This window comes from Zonotrichia albicollis, chromosome 9 (assembly GCF_047830755.1).
Source record: "Zonotrichia albicollis isolate bZonAlb1 chromosome 9, bZonAlb1.hap1, whole genome shotgun sequence".
In the NCBI taxonomy this organism is placed as follows: domain Eukaryota; kingdom Metazoa; phylum Chordata; class Aves; order Passeriformes; family Passerellidae; genus Zonotrichia; species Zonotrichia albicollis.
In genome coordinates this window covers 19,882,231-19,903,667 of record NC_133827.1, presented here as the reverse complement: position 1 = coordinate 19,903,667, position 21,437 = coordinate 19,882,231, and the positions used below count along the sequence as shown (strand labels likewise).

The window sequence follows — 21,437 nt, the reverse complement described above, 5'->3', positions numbered from 1 at the left end:
AAGCTTTAATTCAAATGCTTCTAAATCAACTTAAGACTTATAAAGGTTAATTGCAAACAAAGGATAGGAGCAAAAGCGTTCTTCCATGCTTTATTTTTCTCAGTTATTATTAGAATTCATCTTTATAACTGTCCCATGGTCGGTTTCCACACATATTACAATCACAAATACACACGTTTCCTGTATGTACCTGACACGAAACACAGCTTTGTATTTCACACTGCTGTGGAGGGAGGCACGGCTGCCGCTGTGGAGATCACCTTCAGGTGACAGTAAAAACACACTCACTGCTGTGGAGGTTACCTTCAGGTGGCAATAAAAACACACTGACTGCTGTAGAGGTCACCCTCAGGTGACAATAAGAGCACACTCACAGCTGTGGAACGGGGCACGGCTGCCGCTGGGCAGCGGCGCTGGGGGAGGCCCGGCCGCGCGGAGCCGGCCCCGAGCTTGCCCCGAGCCTGCCCCAGGAGCCGGGGGCAGCGCTGCCAACCGCGAGGGCCCCGCTTGTCCTGCGGTAAGCACGGAAGGAAGCATGGACGGACGGACACACGGACGGGAGGAGGGGAGGAGGCGGCCGGACCCCGGCGGGAGTCGGGAGCGGCTGCGGGCTCGGGCTCGGGCGGGAGCGCGGCGCGGGGCGGGCGCTGAGGGCATTGCGGGCACTGTGGTTATTGCGGGTAGGCCTCAAAGCCCCGGCCGCGGCTGCTGGGCTGGCCACGCCACGCACCCGATAAACGCTTATCCACTGCCATATAGACATATCTATTATATTTATTTATATATATATATATGTGTGTGTGTGTGTGTGTTTGTGTGCGTGTGTTTAAAACAGAATGCTTTTTTTCCCTTCTCACCCCTCCTACCCCAGCACCTAGCCAAGTGCAGTGAGGGTTTTAAAGAGGCCAACAGCAGATATGGTTACTTTTTGTTTATTTCAATCCATCTGGTTTTCGCCGCGTAACTTACTCGTCTTTTTCACCGGCTTTCAGAGGGTGCAGCAGCTGCTGTTTGATTTTATAAACAGTGCACGGTGTTTGTTTTATTTAAGCTTTGTAGCAGTTCAGTCCGTGTGAGCTCATTTTCCAGGTGCTGTTTGCTATTGAAGTCTGCTTCCACTGTGTGTAAACTGCCTTCATGCCTCCAACTTCAGAAATGCATATTTCAGAATTTACTCTGTGACAACCTAATTAGCCCTGAGATGATCTCAAAGACCTTTGAGAAGTGCAGAGCTGTGTGTGGGGAACACGGAGGACACAACAAGTGGCAGTCCTATCAGAGGGGAATTTGAGCTTGTGCCTTTTAAAATAATTTAATGAGTCAAACTGGGTTTCATAGCAGGGATGATTTCTGAGGATTTAATTGCTGCAGTGTTTCAGTCGCAGGTGGAGCTGTCAAGGCCCACGTGCCACTGGAGCCCTGCTTGTGTCCCAGCCCGACTGTGCCTTCCCTGTGTGCTCCTATGTGAAAAATAGGAGTTATGGCTAAAATAAGGTGTTCCCACAGTAACTGCAGAAATTCCTGGTGAGTTTTGAGTCCCTACAGTGTAAGGGGACTGAGACCCATTCTCTAAGATTGAGAGCATTGCCTTGTTTCAGAAATCAGTAAAAAAAAAAAGAGATAAATTTCTATTTCTCCAAATAAACTTTAATATTGGGCTGAGGTAATTTTATACTTTATGAATTTGCTTGGGTTTATTAAGAAAGAGGGACTACAATATGTCCACTGTTGAGTTTTAGATACTTCAGTTCAATGCTATTTTACTCTAATATTCAGAATAGCTACTCTAAAAGTTTTACTACTTAAGGTAAGTGAAGGTTTAGCTGAGGGCTGTGAAATACCAAGCTGTGTTTTGTGTCAGGTACATACAGGCAATGTGTGTATTTCTGATTGTGATATGTGTGCAGACCGACAATGGTACAGTTGTGAATTCTAATAATAACTGAGGAAAGTAAAGCATGGAAGAAGGCCTTTGAACCTATCCTTTGTTTGCAATTAACCTTGGTTGATTTGGGAGCATTGGAATTAAAGCATTAAGGATGTGGCTTTTTGCTTGTAGTTATTCCTTAAAGAGTTCTGCAATAATAACCTTTTGAAGTATAATTTTAGAATATTGCTTGTATCCTTGAAACTACAGCTTTGGAATATATATAAAGGAAACATGCTTATCTCACACCTTAATAAAGCAGAGAAAAGCAGCTTGAGAAAGGAAGATGAACATCAGCTGAAGGATTTATAGTTTTGAGCAAGGGAAGCTGGACATCATTGTTATGAGATTTATAGTCCTTGCAATTAAAAGGTGGACCCACATCTGGGGAGCTGGACTCCACCAAATGGGATTTGTCTTTCTTCTTTCAGAAACTGGACCACCACCATCTGGGGATGCTCCTTTTGGGATACATCCTGAGAAAAACTAAATCACAATCGTGTATAGAACTGTGATGTAAAAATTGGGAATAGAAACTGCTGATGAGTAAAAATTGGAATAGAAACTGCTGAGAAAGCTGATGAGTACCCCTATAAATACCTGTAAGCCTCAGCTATGGGTGTGCAGTTGGAGGGAAAACTTCCCCCCCTGTACCCAGTGCTGTATTGCTCATACTTTACCATATTAATTAATAAATTGATTACTGCTTGAATATTGGCCTAGTCAAGCTTCTCATTTATAACAGGCTGTGCAATTACCACTCAAATTCTGGTGTGGATGTCACCCTCTCACCAAGCACTGTGCGTTTTTCTGAACAATAATTAGCAGAAATGAAAAAATTTGTCACAAAGTATAATGGGGAACTTCAAAAGCATAAGAAATGCCATGCAGCCCAGTGATCTGGCACAGGCAGGTCTTGCTCTGTGTTCTGGAAATCCTGTCTCATGCTGTAGGTGCTATATATAATTATTTTGCATTTGAGTGTTCTGCAGTAGCACTGCTAGGGGTTTCATTAGCTTGCTGCCTTGTAAAACCAGCTTTATAAGAGCTGATTGAAGATGTTTTCTTTACTACTTAAATTTATCTTCCATTTGTGTGCGAGCTCCATTTCTGAGATTTGCCTTAGGATATGCTAAGTGTGTTTTACTAGTTGAAAGAAAATTACAGAAGTGTTGATAGAAAAAAAAATCACTCTGAATGGCTTCTCAACAGGAACTCTTGAAGTTCTAGCAAGAGTTTGTTTTGACAGATAAGTTGGTGCTTTCACTAAATCAGCAGTTTGTTTGCTTTAAAATAGGCTCCCAGAGCTGCAGTTCTGTGTGAATCCTCTTTTTCTGTAAATCAGTATATTGTGCATTGTGGATGACTGACTCGTACATGCAAACAGAAGGAGGACTCAGAATAGTTTAGACAATTCTTCTGTAGAAGAAGAAAAAGCTTATTTATTAGTGTGATGTGGGCACAAAGAATAGGAAGGGAGTTGAGTGATCACTAGGATTATTGGAGCAGTAATTATAAACATCATACTGCAGGAAATACAAGATACAGGAGATGATCATATTCTCTTGAGTTGTGGCAATGCTGCAAAACTGTGCAGGGAGTGGTGGTGTGGGAGGCCAGTGAGATCCTGCACTACCCAGCAAACACTGGCTACGAGCTGTTGGCCAGTCTGCTCCTTTTTTACTTATTTTCTGCATGGTTCTGGGTTAGTGGAGTATCACTGGCCTTATCACCAGAAGGAACTGCTGCAGAGCTCTATGCCTAAGTATTGTCAAGTGTTTTATGAGCAGTTAGAATATAATTAATGCCTTTTGTACAAAATGGGATTATTTCACTATTTTCCCTGATACAGAAAAATAACACTAAGGACATTATGCTGTGGTTATATCTACATGTTTGCTGTTTAATGACAGCATAAAATCTGAAATAACCTCAGAATATTTAATAAATGCACAAATAGGGATGTTAAAAATATGGTAGTTTACTGTTGACGTGCAGGAATAGTGTTTTCAGATTTCCATGTTGCTGAGTTGTTGTATTCCTTGTTGCTGTTCAGGCAATGAGCAGCCTGTAAGCATGATTTTGCAGGATGATTAAGAATGTTAATAACATATAATATTCTTAAGAATACTCAGAAAAGCACTAGGATATTATCATGGGAGTATCTCTGTGGATAATTCAGTGGCTGGACTCTGGGATCAGACACTCCTGTGCCCCACTGTGGAATTCTAGTCACAAACTTGCAGCAACTCACAGGCTAAAAAAATGTGTTGTTCACTTGAATTCAAAGGCTCTGTTTTGTGTGTGTTGAGAATATAATCTTTGTTACCTTGTGCTAAGCAATAATTCTGCTCAAATTTTTCAGAGTACAAAATTGTTGAAGGCAATGCTGTGTTCATTATTAACTGGAGGTTCAATATTTGCATGTATTTCAGACTGCATGACTGTGCTCAACTTATTATTTATATTTCTTGTGCTTTGGCAGTGAGTGATTTTTGTGGTGAATTTTCTCCTTTAGGCACTTTAGACTGCTGATTCTCTGTAGTAGTGAAGCAGAAAGATTGGGGATTGGAAACTGAAAACAGAGAAGTAGTTTCATTCAGAAGAAAAAACTCATTCCAAGCAAATGGAGCCATAAGTCATGTTTAGGTTTTAGAGATGTAACTGATGGAGAGGTTTGGTTGGTTCTTCTGTGGAAGGGAATACAGCCTGAAATAAAGGGATGGCAAGAGTGAAGTGTGCTGTGATTGGAAGAATTATAATCTCGGGAGAGGAGGAGACACTTCTACTGAGGCTGCTTTCTCTGGCTGCCACCGGGGCACTTTTAATTTGGGCCACAGGCAGTTTTCTATGAGGTGTTTTGTTTTGCTGGGAAAATTTGGTCCCCAAAGTGAGCAAATCGTCTGTCTCAGGCAAACCCCCCTGTGCACTGTCAAAAGCAGCATTTGCTGTGTTTTGAGCCATCTTCTGTGTTAGATGTGAAAAAGCCCAGATGTGAAAAAGCCCAGATGTTTTTATAGGCTTGGATGAGTTGCTGCTCTGCTGAATACTGCAGTGAGGAGAGAAAGCAGATCTTGGGATTTCTCTGAAGCTGCAGTGGGATTTGTGTTCTCTGACTAAAAGTCTGTTGTAGGGATTGGGAGGAGCAGCTTCATGGTTCTGATACAGTCAATTTGATAGGAAATTATGTATCCTGTCATGGCTTGCAGTGAAAGTCAAACAGATGGGGTCCACCTGAATCACTGGAATTTAATAATAATAATATGACTCACCATGTGGTCCTGAAAAAGCTATTTTTGGAGGGTTACAGCATCATATTGGGCTGTGTGTAATATATATGTCCTCCTTGTAAAATCCTTTGTGGCTGGAGTGAGTAACTTCTTGATGAGTAAATTAAATACTGCCCCAGATTATATATTTTCCATTTTTCCTCACCCAGGTACATATGTTCATTATTAAGGGGAAGGTGGGGATATACAGGTAAATATTTGTCACTGTTGTGGAGGATTGCTTTTGGTGACAGCAAATGCTGGGGACTTACTGACTGGAGTAACTTCTCTGTGGCAGCAGAGAATTATTATTATTGACAGCATGACAAACTCTCATATCCAATCATATTTTTAGGGATATTTGTGTACTGTGGTTTGCTATGATTTGGGTCAGCTACTAATGTAGTTTTATTTCCTGAGTTTCAAAATCTGTCTCACAACTCTGAAATTCTTAGTGTCACTTGATGTAACTCAGCTGGTCCCATTGCATCTGCATGAATTTATATGAAGGGATGATGTGGCCCAGTAAAATAATAGAATTGAGCAGCTTTGAACTTGTTTAAATCTAAATTTCATCTAAATTAATCTAGATTCCCCCTCACATGAGGAGATAATGCTTTAATCCTGTGCTAGGATTTGGTTTATTTGTGTTTTGCAAAAATGTTTCCCTCAAGGGTGAGTGGCTCCCAGCGTGCACGTATCAGGGCCTTGTTCTCCAGTTTACTAATTTAACAGCTCATGAATCAGACTGTGCTGCTCAGCACTCCATTCTGCTGCTGATAATTAATCAGATATGGCTCTAATTACTGACTTTCAGCAGAACTTAAGTGTGGTCATCTGTAACATCATCTGCTATTGACATATTGTAGGAATACAGGCACCAGGGACAGAACTTGCAGGAACTATCAAATGAAAATCATGATGCTTTGTCCATCATCAAACCTTTTTTCTATGGCTTGAGTGTGGCCTCCCCATCTGGAGGTGAGTGCCCTTTTCTGCATTGCCACACCATGGCCCTGTTGTTGGAAGCTTCCCAAGCTGCAGACTGGCATTTCTGGGAATGCACTGCTTGCCCAGGGCTGCTGGAACACGGGCCCAGAGCAGGGCACACAGACTCTGTGTCTAAACTTCCCCCAGGGCTGGATTGCTCAAGGGAGCTTAGCTGAAAAATCAGTTTACTGTCCTTTTTTTCTGTTACTTTGAGTAAGGTGTTCTAATGATTTGAAGCCCCCCTAGTAATTAATACCAGCTGAGATAGCAACTGAATCAGAAAGTTTTGTTTCAAATACTAAAAGTTGTCCTGAACATGTTAAATAGGTGTAGGGTGCACCATATTTGGGGACAGTAAAAATAAAAACACTGATTTAAAAACAAATATATATATTTAAAATATATAAACAAACACTAAAATATATACACAAACACAAACACCCTATATATATATAGGGTGTTTATATATATATATATATATATAGGGTGTTTATGAGTTTCTAGATGTATAATACCTTGTGAGATGCTTTTCATTGTGTTTATTTTCTATAAGTACAATCTTGGTTTGTTGTGGGGTTTTTTTTTTTCTGTTTTATTTTTTGGTTTTGTTTTGTTGGGGTTTTTTTTGGTAGTGGTGGTGGTTTGATTTTTGAATTTCCATTGTCAGTATGTCAGGTTATCACTAAAAGTCACAGATTGAAGTCTTTCCCTGGAGTTTCCAGGGTATAAATGAGTAAGGGTATAAAACTGTCCAACACCTTTGTTTCAGGTGAGGAATAATGTGTAGAATTAAAAGCAAAGCAAAAGCAATCATTCAGTTGAGATGACAAATAAAGGAACAGTTTTGGAAATATAAACTGCACTTGATCAGAACAGGAGGGAGCATGGGAGGGCTGTGAGCCAGCAATGAATGCTCCATCCAGGTGCTGATGTTTTGCTCCGTTTCAGGGCAGAAACACCTCCCCCCATCCAATGGAGATGCATTTACAGAACTGCTGATACTGAACAAAAGAACAGTTTTGGTTTTTTCTCAATAAAGAAGCTATACATTTTGCATAGATTTTTCATGTGGGAGTTTTTGTGTTTGGACAGGGACAGTAAAGCAGAGGAGAGAGCAGGATGCAGTGAAAGGAGCTTCCTCCAGCTGCTCCCATCACAGACCATAAAACTGTTCCTGTCTTTCAGTGGCTCTACAGCCAAGTGTTTTCTCCCCAGCATGTCTCCCCTAGTATGATAAGAAATGAGGAAAATAGAATAAAAACATTTTAAAACAATTGTATTCATTACTAGATGTTGGAGGTACAGATAGCACTTAATACTTCAAAGGATTTTCTCAGTAAAAAGGTTCAAATGTCAAAGGTTGAAAAAGTCACAAATGACAATATTAACACTTGTTACTTGGTGCACTGAGTGCTGTTCCACGGTACAGTCCCAGTCTTCAGGTGTAAATCCTCCATAAATGAACTGATTGGGTTGGCAGCTATAAAACATGGACTTGGCATGGATTTAACAATTATTATTAAATTGTTCTAAGTCAGAGAAAGGGGAGAGGGAAAAAGGGACTGTAAGAACTGGTAACTACAAGAAGTGAGCTTTGAGCTACAGCTACAATGCATGAGGAGACTGAGATTTGGCTGACGAGAACACAAAATCTGTGCTGGGTTTGGTCTGTTATCCCAGGACTGGGTTCTGAAGTTTGGGATGCAGGTGTCTCCTGCAGGAAGATTCTGTTTGATGGGGGGGGCTGGAGGCCAGAGAAGGGAGGATAGTGGTGTTTGTATGATACACAGGTGTGAGCAATGTAGAGATTTCAAATTCCAGGAAAAGACTTTGGATTTCCAGACATGGATGCAGGACACAATTGTTTTTATCATGCCAGTTGTATTCTGGATTAGTTTTAAAAAGAGTTATGCAAGTAAATAGCTCCAAGCACAGTGGATTTAAACTGATTTTTGCTACATTTTTAGTAGACGACTGACAGTTTAACCAAATTATGAGAGGGTTTTTTGTAAACACCCCTGCAACGCTCCTCCCAGCTTTTTAATGCCGTGCAGATTTCCTGACACAGCTGTGCTCCCTCTGCAGGTGCCCTGCCCATTGCTCTGCAGTCCAGCAGAGGAGCCAGCCATGCCCATGCTGATAACCTGGCAGGAAGTGTTTGCCAGCCCCCAGTGCTGCCTGCCCAGCTCCCAGGAAGTAACACTGCAGGATTGGGTGTTGCACATGAGGATTTGTCACATGTTGCAAAGGTTCATTGAAAGAAGTTACTTTAAAAATAAAATTTGCTTTTGTAGCAGGCCTGCGGATACCAACATTATCAATGGCTACAAAGACAGAACAAAACCTTTCTCTCTAATAAAAGCAAGCTAAAAATTAAAAAGAAGTAAAAAAAAATTGTCAGGATTTAGTAACAGCAATGTAAATTTCTAGAAGTATGTTGTAGCCATGTCTGTGTGTGGGGAAGCAGAATGTATTGTTGTTTTCCTAATTAATATCCAGGAGCATCTGTGTTCCTGAGCAGGGTCTGAATGCTGGGACAGGACTGATCTCTGGACACGGCACTGATACTCCAGGAACACCCAGCCCTGGAAACAGCTCCTTTTAGTTCAGGAACCAAGGGCAGACTCCTCTTTCTCATGTTTTTGTTTTAATTTTTTTTTTCTTCAGGAAGGAGCTGTAATGTTTTGCTGTCAGGATGAGGAGCAGGATCCCTGTCATCCTCCTGGCCTGTGGCTCCTTTAACCCCACCACCAACATGCACATGCGTTTGTTTGAGCTGGCCAGAGACCACCTGCACCAGACAGGTCAGTGAGGCCTGGGAAAAACTCAAAAGTGAGTTTTAATACTCAATTAGATCAGCTCTTACTTTACAGCTGGGTTCATTTTAATATTCTTCACTGATATTAATGTAAAGCTTTCATGGGATATTCAACATAGAAAGTCTGCCATTACCTCAGTGTATAAGCAAGTATAATGAGTGCTCATGCAGGTAGAGTAAAAGTTTTATCAGCAGTTTGAAGATCCTGCTCATGGCACTGGCTGAACCTTGTGAAATAATATGGTTAATAATTTTGAAACTTAGGAAGATCTTTTATGTTCTAATTCTGTGCTTTTCTGATACAATGTGTTTCAATATGAAGAAGAGTTCAGGTAGCAGTTTTGACAGCCAGGGGAAATTGGAGAAAAGATGAAATGTTAATTATTCATTATCTGTCTTCACTAAGAGGCACTTCATCTATCCTAAAAAAAGATCAGAAAAGCAAGATGCCACAGGCTAGAATGTTTTGGCAACAAAAGAGCAAGGTGGTAACATCAGGAATTTAAGAAAGAATCAGAAATGCCACTGGAAAGCCTTGAACTCTAAGCTTGAGCAGCTCCTTAGTTGCTCAGGGATTTTTTATTTTTTTCCATCTGCAGCTAATATATGCAGTTATGTTTTTGGAAATGGTTGGGAGGGAATCATTATTTATTGGAATCTGACAGACAAGATTCCAGGGAGGTGGTTCAGTAGGAACCTAAACTGCAAATAATAGTAAAAGGAATTTGGCTGTCAAATTGAGCAGGGGGAGAGAACCTGGGAACCCACTGATACCAGTGTGCAGTAAAAGCATCAGTTGCACACTCAGAATATCCTGTGAGGAGGCTTTGACTGTCATGAGGAGGAATTACAGAGTTCGACCTCTACAAGTCGAACTAAGATTATTTTGTTGCTCCTGCAGGACTAGAAATAAAGGGTTAAAAAGATATTTCCATTTACTTTTTTCACCATAGTTTTATAAATTATTCTGCTACCCAGATATGCACAGAGTAGAAAGGTAATATGAGACCAACTGGTAATTCTGTTTAAGTCATAAATTGTAGTCCAGTAACATTTCTCTTTGCCTTTAAAGAAGGACTGAACTGGGAAATTAGTTATTATTCTGTCTGAATCAATTTAATGTCTGGTCTGCCCCAGGGTCAGTTTAGAAAGACTCCACCCCTTAGTCAGGGTAGTTTGCTTAAAATCTATGAATAATCATATTAAAAATGAAATTCTGAAAGGTTGAAACGGAAATTGTGTATTATACCTGATGTCAATGCCTAGTTCTGGGTAGGATGCGACTTGCCTTTTGCCTTCTTATTTTCATTTGTGAAGCCTTACAAGTACAAGGACTTTCTGCATTGGATAATCCTTCTTTGGTGTCTGGGTTGCTTACAGCATTGTCTTTGCACTTTCTGAAAGCTTCACCCAGCGTGGCAGCAAAGTCAGAGCCCTCAGTGTGCCTGCAGCAGCTTTACCCATCCTGAGCAGAGGTGGCTGCCCCTTCAGAAGCTCCAGGAGCAGCTGGATGTGTTTGTGCTGTGGGTTTGGGTGTATGGTTTGTATGTGTGGGTGCTCAAACCCCACCTGTGACCCTTCTTTGACAGAGAAGTTTCTCAAGCAGAAGGGGTTGGCAGCATGCTATAAAAATGACTGATTCTGGATGCCTCTTTTATAGCAGAACCATTCCTACCCAGCAAATTTATTGGTCATTCTCTCATGGTTTCAGCCCTGTTTCTACTTCTGTGGTTAGCAGGGAAGGAGAGGAGAAATTGGAGCTTATTTGCTAAGAAGAAGCAGCAGCTGCAGCCTGGGAGCTGATGGAGGGGCTGGAGAACAGGAGTTGTCTGACTTGAGGCAGCAGTGGTTCCCTTTCAGAGGGAACAGTGCACTTTGGAGCTGACATCCACACTGGATGCCTGAAATGAGTAAGGGATTAATTGATTAGTGTGAGGGATGTGTTTCCTAGACTTGGTCTTGGGTTTTTGGTTGTTAATTTCTGCCCTGAGATGTGCAGGATGTCTCTGTCTCTGTTTTGGCCCACACATCTGAAGAACAAGTCTGGAATCTTCGCTTTTCAGTCTTGAGGTTGTTTATTAATTCTTATCTATAAAATGTTCTTTCTGCCCAGCCAAGATCTGCTCAGCAGGGCAGCCACAAGCACTCTGTGTTGTCCTTTTATACTACAAACTACCTATAACATATTTACACTTAATTCCCAATACCCATCACCTGTGTTAGACAGTGCACTTCTACTCTAAACCAATCCCAAAGTGCCAACATCACTGCAGAAAATGGAGAAAAGAAGAAGAAGGAGAACAGCTGGACATGCCCAGATTCCTCCATCTTGTCTCCATAACCCCCATACCAAAAATCCTAAAATTCACATTTTCACCCCGTGATAACTTCATTATCATACCACCTAAACTTATGTGGCTTTCAGGTCTTCATACAAAGCTGGTAATTTGCTCCACGGGTCATAATCAACCCCACAGGTGTTCTGGGCTGTATGCCAGGGTCTCTGAGCCCCCTGGCAGGGTCCTGGCAGCTCTGGACACCCAGAGGGATGCACTGAGTTCCAACAGCTTGGGAATGGCTTCATCCTCCTGTTGCTTCAGTAGTGCTGCTCCATCACAAACCAGGCTGAAATGATGAGTTGGGCCATGGCTTGGCTGGAGTTCAGCACCAGCCCTGGAAGTGTTCCAAGGATGTGTGGATGTGGTACTTGGGGACATGTTCTAGTGCTGAGTTACTGGTGGGACTCAGTTATCTCAGAGGGCTTTTCCAACCTCAGCAGTTCCAGGGTTCTGTGAGTTCAGAGGCAGGTTTCAGTGCCACGAATGGTGTGAGTATCCCTGATGTGCATCCTGACTGACATCTCCAGTAATTCTGTCTGCCAGCTTTTTGTACATCACATCAGTTTCTAATGCTGCCTAATCTTATTTTTCATACATCCCTATTTTAAGTAAGACATTTTATTGGGTTTCTTTAAGTGCAGTTTCATTGCCACATGTCAAGTAATTCATCCTTTTTCTGTTAATATCAGCCAATAAATCTTGTCATGCTGCCTTTTAAATACAACACACATAGCAATGTGTGCCTGAATGACTCAAATCATTCTCTTTACCTGGATTTTCTGTCTACTCTTTTGAATCTGGCACTTTACACATCCTCAGACAAAGCTAAAATTTTCCAATACTCAGTCCCTTGTTTTAAAATTGTTTTTTGAAACTGTGGCAGATGCCTTTGGAGTATGAATACCTAATATCAAGTACTTTTACTTCTCTGTGACTGTATTCCTCATTTGACAGTAAAGACCAAAGAAATAGAACTAGAATTAATCTAGAGATGTTTTTAATCTTGTTTCTCAAGTGTTGACAGTGGAAGGTACTTACACCCCCAAGTTTCCAGGTGAGACCAAAAGCAATGCAGGTCAAAGGAAGGGGGTGTGAAAGACAAGATGTGTTATCTGTGGCAAGACAAATGCCAGGGGAAGGTGAAGGATAATAAGTTGTTATCTTACGAAAACTGGGGAAAATGGGACACCATTACTGGGTTCTATCACAGTCTGGCTCTCTGCAACCCCAAGTCCAGACCAGCCGGGGGAACGTGGCAAAAACAGAGGGACAGGAACAATGGACCTGCCCAAAAATAAAGAACTTTAATAGCAAAATAACAAATGAAGAAACCTCATCATCTGAGGGGCAAGATCCAAAGACAGGAGGGTGTGGGGAGCATAACAAGATACAGGGGTATTCTGAGGGTGAGGATCCAGTCACCAACGCAAGCTGGGACATGAACGTGACAGGTTCCAAACTAACCGAGAACAAGAGCCAGAAACATGACCTAATCTAGAACAGTTCATTAGCATCCCATTAGCATGCCATTAGCATACTGACTCCCATCAGCACACTCTTCTGGCCATGACCTGACCAGGTATGTCCCTTTCAGTATCCCACTTCCCATGGTCTCAGGTTGGTGCCTCCTGTGTGTGCAACCGAGGCCAAGCCACTGCTCACCTCAGCTGGCTGCATTCCTCCAGCTTCTCCTGTTCACTGCTAGGGTAACACCAGGAAGCTGCAGAGCTTCTCTTGGGGCATTGTCCCTTGACACTGAGAGGAAATGAGCAGTGAGCAAGAGTTAAATGCATAGAAGTGTTTCATTTATTTGCTTTTCTGTAGTGGTTATTTACTTTTGTTATTGACTTCTGGCATAATTTCTCCCAGTGAATTACAGACTTACTACTAGAAGAAATTAATCTTTAGAAACCTCACCAAAATACACAAACAATTTTGTATGAATTGGCATTTGATAAATTTGCTTTAGTATTAATAAGCTAATTAAGCATTACAATTTATGTTAGTGTTTGTGACAATTTACAGTGACACCTTGATAACAGAAAACTAAATACCTATTTTTCTTAATAATCTTCTTTAACATGTTTAAGGAACAGTCTTTGTTTCGTTCCTTTTGTTATATTTAGCTGTCTGAGCACTAGGCAGTTCTCCTAAACAGTTCTTAGAAAATGCCAGTTCATAGCAGGAGGAACTTTTTTGCTGCTCTTGGTAGGTATATTTTGAAAAACAAAGCCACTTGAGGGCCTGGAGGACTTTTACACATATTTAGGACAAGTAATAATAACAAACTACATGATGAAAACAAATAGAATTCCAGAGAAATAGGATTTGAAGGTAATTCTGGACCAAGGAAGGTATGAAACAACCTGTAATAATTTATGGGAGAGAGAAGAGAATTGCAATGGACATTAATAAAAGCCCCAGGTGACAGAATTTAATTATTTTGTCTTCACACACGTGCCAAAACTGAGGGGCATATTTGAGCAAGTGAACTTCTAAATTACTGAATTGGAAAGAAGTTATTTAGAGCCAGTAATAAAATTATTTCCTATATTTTGACAGCTAAAGCTTGTGTTCCTGTTAGGAAGGCTCTCGTGCATCCTGTTTGCACAGTCCTGGTTACTCCATTGTGAATCTCCTCAAGCCATGCCTGTGTTTGACTCTTTGAAGTGTTACCAACCTTGCTTTTTCTCTTCCAATTGGTTTCATTTCTGCTTGGGCAAAAGCTGATATGGCACCAGAAGCTCTTATCTCATTTCATTTATGCAGCTCAAGGGCAGATTAGAGACTGAAATCTTTCCATCTCACAAGGATGTGGCAGACCCATATGCTTGGTTAGCATGAGCTCACAGAAATGTGATTTTTTTCATTTAATATATTCATTTAAGTTATAAGGCAAGAACTTATATCCATAGAAATGTAAAGAAAGTGAAACATGGCAAATAAAATCATCTTGTAGGAAAAACCTTTTAATAAGGTTAACGTAGTAGTGAATTCAAACTGCAGTTTGAAAGAAAGTTTCCTTCCCTTTAAACGAGAAATGAATTTAAACTGTAATTTCTTTCCCTTTAAATGACAACTTGTTATAGCACTGTATAATACCAGAGTACGAGAGAATAATTGCTGTTCATAAATCAAGTGGAATTATTTCCAATTTCAAATCAAGAGATGGACTTAATTATATACACATCTTTGCATGATGCTGGAAAATTTTATCTTGCTCATTTTGGCTGTAATGAGAATATTTTAAAACAGAGGATGGTTTGAACTGACATCTTAAGAGGATGTAAATCTCATTGAATCTTACTGCTGGTTTTTTAAGTCCAATTCAATGAAGTTCTTTTGAAAATTTTATTACATCAAAATAAATGTGACATTGCTAGAGTGACATTTTCGTGTTGGAATATTAAATTGTCATGTACCAGTATCAGAAATGTCAGGGGTGCTGTTTTCCTTACAAAGCAATAAAGGTAGCATGCTGCCTTGAAGTTTCTCTGTTAAAATAATTGAGTTAGAAAAAAGGACAAGGATTTTTTTCCCCTCTTCAGTAGCATATTTATCATAGTTATTTAAAATGCATGTGCTACATAAAAAATAATTCTGTTCATTTCTGTTCAGCTGAAACACTCTTCCTCTCCTATCAATTTCTCAAGGCTTGCAGCTTGTTGTGGTGCTTTATTTTTGTTTCCTAGTTTGGGGCCAGAACTGCAAAATCTAACCAGTCTGTTGTGTTATGTTGTGTTACAGGGGTAGAAAACCAGGGGCATATTGTCAAATGTATTTAACACAGTCAGCCAGATAGAAAGGCATTTAGTGGCTGCTGAGCTGATGTGGGGAGCACAGTGCTCCAAGTCTTGTTTTAGACTCCATTAGCCCCATCTTTGTGCTTCAATCTTCTGATTTGTCTGAAGCACATCTATCACAGCTGCAGTAATGTGCTGTAATTCTTGCTTTAACGCAAGGGAAGGCACAATGATTCTGATAAATAACAATGATCAGATAGCTAAGAACAAAGGAGTGGTCAGTTAAGTCATTCTTTGCTCTGGCTATATCAAAGCTGTACTAACTGGACTACGAAAATTAATTCCATCTAACAATTTTGATAGTGTGCAACATCAATTATTACTCTGTCTACGTGGTTTAAAATTGTCTGTTTAGTCAACTTTCCTTTTTGGGTCATTTATTAGGATAAACATGATAGTAACTGTGAGCAATTCACAGAGTAACAAAACATTTGCATTTTAATTTTGTAATTGCTGGGAATGGATTAATAACAAAACCCAAATCAAGTTGTCCATAGCATCTCAAACCTTTGCCCTTAACCATGATGTTACCCTTTGAAGAGGTTGGACTAGGTGAGCTCCCAAGGCCCTGTCCACCCTAAATTTTCAAGATTCTGTGAAGAGGATTTAATTTTCATACTTTTCTTTTCTTTTTTCCCAAAGGAAGATACCAGGTGATTGAAGGCATAATGTCTCCTGTTGGTGATAGCTATGGGAAGCAAGGCTTGGTGTCAGCAAGGCACCGGGTGGCGATGGCCAGACTGGCCCTGGAGACATCTGACTGGATCCGTGTGGATCCCTGGGAGAGCCAGCAGGACACCTGGACAGAGACAGTGAAAGTATTAAGGTGATTACACTATCTTCTTCTTGTCTCTATGAAATTACTGACTGCCAAAATTCTGCCATGTCAACACACAGAACTCGCTGCTCTGAAACAGCCAGGCAAGTCAGGACTCCCCACCAGGAATCTTTCATTTGCTTCCCCCAGACCTGTGCAATAACCATGGTCCTGCCCTCATGTCCTTCAAGTAGCTGGATGCATGTGGGAAGCCTCTGCAAAATGATGGCCACTGCTGGGTTCTGCAGGAAAAGTTCCTGCCTCCCATGTTACCTTTCTTGGGTGTAAGTCTCTAAGCAGGTGATAGAGAGTTTGTGATCAGAAAGTAAGAGAGTTCACAAATGGTGCCGCTCTTCAGGAGCATCTCTGTTCCAGGTTAGCTATGGTAGCAGTATTATGCCTCCAGGTTTATCTGTTCACACATCCTTGTAAAGTTTTCTTATTAACACTAATGGTAAATTAGGCCCAAGCCCATAACTGCTGATGTTTTCTTCAAAGTCTCAGAGTTTGCTTTGATTTTGTGCTGGGAGGAGAAATTAAACAAGTAGTCCAAAACTTGATGCAAGGACCTTAAAACATGTCCTTTCCATATGGCAATGAATGCATATGGGGCAGGGAGTGAAAACACAAACTTCTTATGCTAACTGCTCTCTGGAAAAGGTGCTACAGAAGGTAACAGATAACTGGAAACCTTCATGGAAGTCTACAGCAAATGTGCTTTAAGAGCTACCATTGATGCTTCATTTTTATCCCCATTTTCTAGGTGACTTTCTAAGTGGAAACATGTGTTCAAGGCTCTAAATTGTGCTCTCCCACAGCTGCCCCAAAAGCTCTTGTAGCTCTTTGTGAAGGCAGTTAAAAGCCAGACCTGTTACTTCACAAAAGCATCTATAAGAATTCATTGGAAACTTACAAGCCAAAGTAGAGCCTTTTAGATCTGCTTTTATTTGCTTCCTTGAAGGAACACAGACATCCAGTTGCTCCTTTTGCCCCTTCCCTCCAGGCAGCAGAGCAGGATCAGGGTGGGAGATTTTCTATCTTTGCAGAAAACTCTATTCTTTCTCTGATCATAACTGTATGTCCCAGTTTGAGAAGTCACCAAATGCTGTCCTAGAGTCTGGCCTGGTTATGGGGCTTTTGTCCTAAACTTCAGTTCAGTCACACCATTTTCCTCCAGAGAAGCAGTGTCAGATCTTACAGATCAGGTGCTCCTACTTTGGTCTTGCACAGCTCCAAGTAAAGTGAGTACTGCCTGCAAGACAGGGTTTGTAAATTATAAATCCACTTCAAGTTCTTCAGGATAAGAAATCCAGTAAGTAAAACCTATATGAATAATTTTCTGCTCAGGCAATGTGGTATGAACAGCCAAACTTCCCATCTGCTTAAAAAGTGAACCTCTAGTTATATTAGGAAATCCACAAAATGTTAAAATGGATGCTTGTTAAGGAGAGACATGAGCTTAAATCTTGTTTTGTCCACAAATGTTGATGTGTATTAATGAGCTGAACCAGTGCCATAATCCAGTGCTGAACCTTGTCCCTTGAATGGGGAAGCAGCATTTTGATGAAATGCAGGTGTTTGTGCTTTACACTGTATTTTAAGTGTCACAGGTGAATAAAAGATTTAAAAAGAGCAGGTCCTTACTAAGTATAAACAGGCAATGGTTTATTGTAGAGTTGTTGTTCTTCACATTCATTCAGAGTTAATCTATGGGTTCCTCACTCCTCAAAATACCAAGGACTAACTGCTGCCTTCACAATAAGCTCCCTCAGGTAGGAAACTTCACTACCAATAGAAAGAGATTTTCCCGTTGCAAGGCGCAGGAAATCATTATTGTACCTAAGTGTCTCTTCTTATCAGTGGTTTGAGCTGTACACTTACCTGCAGTAGAACATTTAGTCCTAAAACACATGAGTGGCCTTTTCCTACAGTACTTGTTTTAACTGAGTGCAATAAAAATGTCACATTTCATCAAAACCTGTGGATTTTGCAGAGGATCCCAAGTAGCTGTGACACAAAAGAATTTAAAGTAGCAAAGCTCAAATCCCACTTATGGCAGTGCTATTAAATTAGTATGGAAATCTTGGAGACTCTCCCAAGGCTTTTCTTAGAGAGGAGGAGGGAACATAATAGAGCTGTTTTCCATTTAGCTGCTGTTGATGAGTATTCCTAGACAAGGAAGAAGTATTGTCAGAAGGCAAAGGACTGCAGTCATTGCTCCTGTGGATGTGATTGGCATGCAGCTATACCACACAGTAATTAAAAATTGGCAAAGATCTGCATTACCCAACTTCTGTTGAGTTGTGCTTGTGATTTAGCTCTGTAGTTACTCAAAGCTTCATACACAGTTCAGAAAACGCTTGAGAAGCTGGCAGATGGGTTTGTCCTTTTTGCTGTGTCTAAAGTAACGCAGCCCCACTTGCTCCAGCCCTTGAGCTGCTGAGCAGACCCAGGGCAGCTCAGATTTTGCAGTGTTAGTAACGTTGGTCCTGCAGGGAGCTCTTTGCCAAACGTTCTTGTTTTTGAATCCTGGCCCAAGAATGTCAGAGCACGACACACAGTCGGTGTGCTTGGCTATACATAGCAGCAGCCTGTTTACAGCAAGGCAGGGTTAAAATTGGGTGTGTGGGAAGGCACAGACCCAGCTCCTGGTACCCACTCTCTGCTGCCATATGTGCCTCACCTCTTGGCTGTGCAGTTTTCCTGGCCAGTGGAATGTTGGCTTGTGCAATGTGAGCAATGCTTAGGCCTGGCTCAGGATGGTGCAAGGCAGGGACTGTTCTAAACAAGCAGGGTTTTTTGATTTGGAAAGAAAAGGCCACTGCCATGAGGTAGCAATACCATTATTGCAGGGGGGCCCAGGGATGAGGAGTGATAAAGGATAAAGTAGCAGAAACCTGGAAAAACATGCAAAGGGATCCTTGCCTGCCTTCCTGGATCTGGACTCAGTAAAATTAGAAGCACAGCAGATGTCAAAAATCTTATGAGAATTTTTAGTTTCTTGGAATTGTGATTCTTCTAATTAAAATAAACAGGAAAACAGCAAGGTGAAAACTCAGGGAACATATTTTTGTGGAGAAGAGGAGGAGAGAGAACAAGAATGTCTCCTCCTCAAAACAGAGCACATGTTACAAAAACACTATCGTGAGGGGTTGTATGTAACCAAAAAATCAGAGCTAGTGATTGAAGTGAGATTTAGTCTTGTTTCAGGCAAAAAACCCTCTATGTTTTAAATATAGTAGCTACCAAAATTGCTATAATGGTGGAATTTCAAAAATTTACAAACCAGGATGCCATTAAGGAGATCACACATGAATTTACAAAATGTAACTAATGGTATTCCAATCCAAAGGGCAGAAAAGTAGGCTCTGTTCTGGAAGGGGAAAGTACCTGGTAATCACTTTGGTGCATATCTGAGAATTACCTCACACAGGAGCTTTTATTTTAAATGCAGGCACCATTATAATGAAGCACTCAGAACGTTCCAGTCCAAGGAGTTCACAAGAAACAAACTTCCCACAGAAAGTTCTACAGTGGACTCCCTTTCTTGCCAGCAACCAGGTTGGTTCATGACTGTAAATATGATGCTGTGTTTATCATTAAAAACTCTACAGCTTTACCAGATTAGTAGAGAGAAAATTGAACATAGTAGCTGGTGAGTTTTGAGGGTTGGAGCTGCGTGCCAAAACCAAGCCGTGCCAAATGCCAACATTCCTGCTGGGGCAGTTGTTCTGTAATAGCTCCCACACAGATAAGAGACCCTGGAGTTGTATTGATTCTTGATTTTATAAGCAACTCTCTAGCTCTGTCAGAGATGTACATTGTGGCCCTGCTTCTTTTGCAAAGCACAGAATACATTCATAAAAAATACAGGGATTGCTTAAAATTCTACTTCTAGTGTTAGACAATGGACAGAGTGTATGGATAGCACAGTAGTGATGCTGCCATGAGGATGTTTGCTGGCCAGAAAAGCTCCTGTTGGCAGTAGAGGCATGGCAGGCTCTGGAAACAATGTCAGTTTTCAGTTCCCTATCTAATCATCTTCCCTAGCCCTATGGCTTGCCAGGATGCTGCTGGATTTCTGGTACATTGCCTTTTTCCTCTAGTGTTGTAGCATCTCTTGGACATTAATAATACATTTCAGTTGTTGCTGGTTGTTAAGGAGTTGTATCTTTACAGTTGGTGGAGGAAAGAAGTCACACTTTTGACACATCATCACTGGAATGTTTCTTACATTCTGAATATCTCCTTTAAGGTGTTTGTAGAAGACTTGCAGATGTGCTAACCATCAAACAAATGTAGAGTGAAGGCAAACCTCCTTTCCTCTTCATTTCACATGAATACAAGGCTGTGAAACTACCTGGTCAATGTTTGTGCAACAATAATGATGAGTGCTGTGGAAGAAGTTTGAGGAAAGAGTTCTGTGCTGGGGCTTAGGCAGTGAACACCAAATAAGAGAGACAATAAAGAACAGCAGGGCAGGATGGTGTGGAGTAGCCATGTTCAACCAAGTCTAATCTTTGTGCTAAATTATTTATCTTTATTTCCTTCTTCCCCTTTTTGGATTACTTGAGTGGAGTAAAAATTCTCATTTAACCTGTGTACAGATAATATTCAATGTGCTTTGATTGACGATGAAGTAGGTGATAAAGTAGTTGTGACCAGACACATAAAAACCTAAACTGAATTTTTCTTGCAACTTTCTGAAAAAAAGCCTGGAGTAAAAGTAAGTAATTTAAAAAATAATTTTTTAAAAAAATCTAAAGTGATGAGTTAAAACTGATTTTAAGTATATACTTCCTAGAAGACTGAGAAAGGATAAGACATCTGTTATTTCCTTTTGTCTTTCCAGTTCTACCAGAATTGAAGCTGCTCTGTGGGGCTGATTTTCTACAGACATTTAAGACACCCAATCTCTGGAAGGAAGAAGACATCAAAGAAATAGTGGGGAAGTTTGGTTTGGTCTGCATCAGCCGGGCTGGCTCTGATCCATCCCAGCTCATCCAGGAATCAGAGCTTTTATCTAAATTTCAGCACAATATTTTTCTGGTGAGAGAGTGGATCCAGAATGAAATCAGTTCAACACAGATCCGCTCTGCCCTGTGCCGAGGGCTGAGTGTGAAATATCTGATCCCAGACTCTGTCATTGCCTACATTGCACAGCACAACGTTTACACCGCGGAGAGCGAGCGCACAAACCAGGGGCAGCTGCTGCAGCCCCTCAGGCTGCAAAACACAGCACTGAACCCTCTGAGGGACTGATTCCTGCACTGTGTCATGTAAATCTCTTGAGAAAGTTGTTTCTTATTAATAATGAAGGGAAACTCTAAAATTTCTTGAAATTGAACAGCTTCTTTGTGAAAATAAAAACAAGGAGATCTTCACAATAAATATTCTTAGTATTTAAATAATTTCAGTAAGTCAATAAATATGATTTAAGGGTCAAATACAGTACTTTCCTACCTTGTAATTCT

The 21,437-nt window shown here is 40.9% G+C and overlaps 1 protein-coding gene across 1 annotated transcript; it reads left to right on the top strand.

The window, feature by feature from the left end:
* The first annotated feature begins 378 nt into the window (after window positions 1-378).
* NMNAT3 (nicotinamide nucleotide adenylyltransferase 3) lies at window positions 379-21,374 on the top strand. The gene is made up of 5 exons (XM_005489498.4): window positions 379-517; window positions 8,854-8,990; window positions 15,789-15,972; window positions 19,418-19,524; window positions 20,816-21,374. Exons 2-5 carry the CDS (start codon window positions 8,882-8,884, stop codon window positions 21,223-21,225), a joined length of 810 nt encoding a protein of 269 aa, XP_005489555.2. The 5' UTR covers window positions 379-517; window positions 8,854-8,881; the 3' UTR covers window positions 21,226-21,374.
* Window positions 21,375-21,437: the final 63 nt, after the last annotated feature.